Source organism: Triticum aestivum, chromosome 3B (assembly GCF_018294505.1).
Source record: "Triticum aestivum cultivar Chinese Spring chromosome 3B, IWGSC CS RefSeq v2.1, whole genome shotgun sequence".
Taxonomy (NCBI): domain Eukaryota; kingdom Viridiplantae; phylum Streptophyta; class Magnoliopsida; order Poales; family Poaceae; genus Triticum; species Triticum aestivum.
This window is the reverse complement of record NC_057801.1, coordinates 45,109,877-45,114,887: the sequence shown is the minus strand read 5'-3', so window position 1 is coordinate 45,114,887 and position 5,011 is coordinate 45,109,877. Positions and strand designations below refer to the sequence as shown.

At 43.6% G+C, this 5,011-nt stretch overlaps 1 protein-coding gene across 1 annotated transcript in view; it reads left to right on the top strand.

Moving 5' to 3' along the window:
• The window catches only part of LOC123067255 (protein FAR1-RELATED SEQUENCE 9-like), a 4,896-nt gene extending 4,038 nt beyond the window's left edge, over window positions 1-858 (top strand). Inside the window, exon 7 of the mRNA XM_044490136.1 lies at window positions 634-858. Coding sequence (XP_044346071.1) covers window positions 634-858 — 225 coding nt within the window. The remainder of the gene's footprint in view (window positions 1-633) is intronic.
• Window positions 859-5,011: the final 4,153 nt, after the last annotated feature.

Genomic DNA, 5,011 nt, shown 5'->3' with positions numbered 1-5,011 from the left:
TATGATGACAGGACAAAACCAAGCCTTCCTCAATCAATTGAAGCCAACATGATCTATTTTGTTGTCGCGAGTTTTATCTCATGTGTGTTTTGACTTCAAAGTTGCAAATAATTTTTATTAGAACTTGTATGTACCATCAACTGAATGCTACTAAATGTCCCCAATCAAATATACTAGTTCACATATATTTTTTAATTGCGTACTAATTCATAGAATTAGCTATGAACAATTTTCCACAAGCATCGTGCTCATATGAGCCTCTAAGCTATCCTTCTCATTTTAAGTTACGATGACCGGGATCCCAATGATCCATTTCAATTATGCATAATATATGTACACTGAACCATCTATCTAAATGTCATGCTTAGAGGCATAGAGCGAGCAGAGAACAGATTGACAATCAGCCCGAATTCAGCATGCAAGGAATCTTAATTTAACTGAATGAAAGCAGAGTACTGGAATTGCTATTAGCTCTCCCTTCTCCGAATTTAACACACATCTTAACTGAATGGAAGGAGAGTAATGGAATTGCTACTAGCTCCCCTTCTCTGAATTTAACACGCATGAGATGGGAATGGTACAAGAAGAAGAGGAAATTACCTGTGTTATGCATACTGCATGTATGAGCTGCAGTCCCTTTCTTCTTCCTCTCTGAGTACCAAATTGATGGCGCTGATGCTGATTCTCGATGTCCTTCCCCTCTATACTCGGCCCCTCCTCCACAAGCCCGAGCACCTGTCAAGGACACGCCAATCTCTTGCGTGGCCGTCCCACATGCTCCCGCTAGGCTCCGCATCTCGGATCAGCGAGCACGGCGCCGCGGAGGATCCCGTCCCCACCGAACTGCTGTGCGACTAGGTCGAGCTGGCGGACTACAGCGGCGGCCAGCCGAGCCGGGGATGCTGATTCAGCAGGTGTACCACGGCGGCGGCCAACCGAGCCGGGGATGCTGATTCAGCAGGCGCACGCGGGCGGCGGGCCGGCGGCCAGCCGGGAGCCGGGATGGGGGTGAGATGCGTGAGTGCGCACGCCCGAGTAGAAGCTGCACGATAGCGCGACGACATCCGTTGATGGACAGGAAGTGCTTGGAGGCTCGAGGAGCAGGAGCAGCAGAGGACATGGAAAGCTTCAGCTGAGCTTGAGTTCCGACCAAGAAGAGGGATGTGGATAAGGGATGTATCCATACAGACGGCAATCAGTATCACGATCTGTATTCTGGTTTTATTTTTTGAGAGAAAACCGCAGCGGGAGGGGGCTCACGCACAGCCGTGCGATGGCTGCGTCGCACCGATTGTCGCATGCCAAGGCCGCAGTAATTTCGATTGTCGGTGCATCTGCACCAGCCGGTGGGGCCTCCGTGGAAGCCACACTGCTTCTCCGCTGCTGGCTTCTGAGATCCGCTGGATGATCTTCATGCTGCGCCCGAGCTGCATCTCTTTCGGCTACTAGTACACTCACGGTTTTCTTCATCACATCCATTTTCGATGCCAACCGCGCCACAACATCTGCTTCCCGATCCATCTTTCTCTTCCGGCTTCTGTAACCGTACGGATCATCGTTCAGGGGGAACCCTATTTTCCACGGAATGTGCCCCATGCCTCGTACACGTCCTCCGTGTTCAGGATTCCCGAGGGCTTTTGTCAGCGCGTCGTTCTCTCTGTTGAACTTGATCTTCCCCTCTTGAGCATCCCTCATTGCGTCAATAAGGGCTTGGGTGGGTTTAATTATTTTGCCCCGGTAAACACACTCCCCTGTCTCCGGGTTCAGCGTTCCCCCATGCCCGTACCACCAGCTTTTGGCCCTTGGGTCCCATCCCTCCGTACCTGGACGGATTCCTCGCGCCCTCAGCTCGTTCTCCATCACCCAGATGCTGAGGCCAGGGGTCTTCCTCCTTTTCTAAATAAAACGTTGTTGCATGATCTTGAAAGTGGTGTCAATAAATACTCCAACTTAACATCATCTTAGTTTCGGGCTATTGATTTGTAATCTTGAATTATTTCCTGTATCTTCGTTAATTATCAGCACGTTGAACATAATTATTTCATCTTCAGAAGTCTAAGAAATACGATTACAACTAGACATATTTTTTTTCGGGATACTACACATATGAATGCTAACTTCTTTCTTGTTCTGACATTTTTCTACAAATCCGGTTGCCGATCGACAAAAATACGAGCCGACCTAAAGTTCTAGACTAGACAACCGGCGATTTAGTTTGTTGACACCACCTTCACCAAGGAGACACATATTAAATTACATGTTAAATCCACTATAAAGTTCTACTAAAATAATAAATTATTTGTAACAAAAGGTTTTGTAAAAAAAAAGCTCAATCATGACTTTTTTTGTCAACACAGATTTTATTTTTTTACACGGCCTATGTATCGCCTCATTTGTAGGGGCGGATCTAGTGGGGGTGCCGTGTGTGCCATGGCAACCCCTCCTCCAAAATTGCAAAATGAATTTACTATATATGTAAGAGTAAATACCTGACAAGTTAATACATTTTTAAGATTAATAATCGAAATAATGACCTTATTTAGATCAAATTATACCATATATAGTGTAAATTTTCATTAGTTTTGAACACTGGCACCCCCAGGACGGATACTCTAGGTCCGCCACTGCTCATTTGGATCTTACAACAGTGCCCTCAAATCTTATGCGTGGGGGAGAAATTCCATCCTGATATATGTCCATTTATTGAAATACCTTGTTGTGATTTTTTTTGTGATCTTTTGTGATCGATGGAATAGAAATAGTTAAAAGTGACTGAGTTTTTAAACTCTTGTAGTAGTTCACATTAGAGTACTTGTTGCACTCTCCCTACACAGTTGCTTAACGTCAATTAATACTTGTGGTGAACTAGTAATTTGGCACGATCTACCAAAAAAAGTGCTCTTTCAAAATATTATTTGTCCATCCTTTTTTCTTTTTCTTTCCTAACTTTTGCACAACTATCATTTGTCATGGCATTTCCTAAACGGCGCCCTCAGCGCCTTTTTTTCATTCCTTTAATGATCCAAAGGATAGGCACGATCTACCAAAAAAAGTGCTCTTTCAAAATATTATTTGTCCATCCTTTTTTCTTTTTCTTTCCTAACTTTTGCACAACTATCATTTGTCATGGCATTAGAGTACTTGTTGCACTCTCCCTACACAGTTGCTTAACGTCAATTAATACTTGTGGTGAACTAGTAATTTGGCACGATCTACCAAAAAAAGTGCTCTTTCAAAATATTATTTGTCCATCCTTTTTTCTTTTTCTTTCCTAACTTTTGCACAACTATCATTTGTCATGGCATTTCCTAAACGGCGCCCTCAGCGCCTTTTTTTCATTCCTTTAATGATCCAAAGGATAGGCACGATCTACCAAAAAGAGTGCTCTTTCAAAATATTATTTGTCCATCCTTTTTTCTTTTTCTTTCCTAACTTTTGCACAACTATCATTTGTCATGGCATTTCCTAAACGGCGCCCTCAGCGCCTTTTTTTCATTCCTTTAATGATCCAAAGGATACATGCCTGCCGCAGGAGTCGAACTCTAGACCCACGGCCTTTGTTCGAGTGCAGCTAGCCAATCAGCACAACTTATGGCTGTGATTAGATTTCTGTTTTTGTGATTTTGTATAGTAAATATAACGGTAAGAAAAGCACCCACGTTTCCAATCTGGCTTTCTTTTTTGTTTGGTCGTATTAAGAAAATGTTCATCATATATTATGAAATAGTTCACCTTTGAATTTATAAAAATGTTCATCATGTATTACAATTCATCATATATTATGAAATTGTTAAAATTTAAAAATGTTCATTGTGTACTTAAAATTTGTTCATCGTATATTAAATAATTGTTCAACGCATACCACAAAATGTTTCATTTGTGTATTTGAAATTTGTTCAATGTTTGCTTACAAAAAAGTTCACTGTATTTTAAAATTTGTTCAACGTATATTATAAAAAAATTATTTTTTTGGAAAAGATGATTTGCCGCTGTCTACTTTTAGACTAGCATTGTGCTAAAACCGTTGTAGGATGCTAGCTCGGCTGGCTAGGCACGCTAGAGTCCACCGGGAGATCTGGAGTTCAATCCACACCTGCGCTTCTTTTTAGCCGCTCGACGTATAGGACCGAGCGAGCGAAGGAAGCGGGAGCGAGGGAGGGAATCCAAAGTGGGCCGGCCCATGAAGGGGGCGCGCGTGGGCGCCGGTTGCTCCGAGTGGCGCCTATTTGTCATGGCCAGTAAGCTGTACACCAACGAGAGGACAATGGGCGCAAGCGCCCCTGCATAAATATACCTGCCCCGGCCCATCCAAATCCGCTTCAAGACGTAGCTCCTCACGAACAAAGCCTTTTTCTTTAGGCATTCGTCCAAAGAAAAACGTAGATTGTTTTTTCCAGAACTATAAACAAAACGTAGTTCACAAGGGGTCGTGGGGATAAGAGGCTTCAGGGAATTTACTCGGCCAGCTCTCTTCACCATACTTTGCTGAAAGCATGGGATGCCTTGCCCGTTCCGGGCACGCAGCGCCCAGAAGCCGTATGGAAGCCATGGGCTGCATTGCATTGCACAGCAGTAGACTACCCGGCACCACATCGTTCTCGGCTGCGGAATGCCGAAGCTGTTCCAGTCTGAGTTCAGCCTGATCACTATCCTCAACAGGATCAGTTTGCGACACTTCCTGGATGTAATCCAGAGACCTGTGCAGCAATTTCTACTTGTACACAAGTTTTTCTTTTCTCGATTCCGATTTATTTTGTCTAGTGACCGGGAAAACCAGTTTCCGGAAAATCACGGAATTTTTGTCCGATTTTTTTGAACGAATTTTGAATTCAAATATTTTGTACCTCAATATAAAGTGTTTGCGCCTTGTTTTCACTCAGCGACGTTCATATCCAAGTGGCCAGCCCGTCTTCGGGTTCGAACCACCCTTACCGCTTCGGGCTACACTATTTTTCTACTTTTTTCTGAACTTGAAAAAGTTACCGACTCATACCATTGTACTACGAGTTAT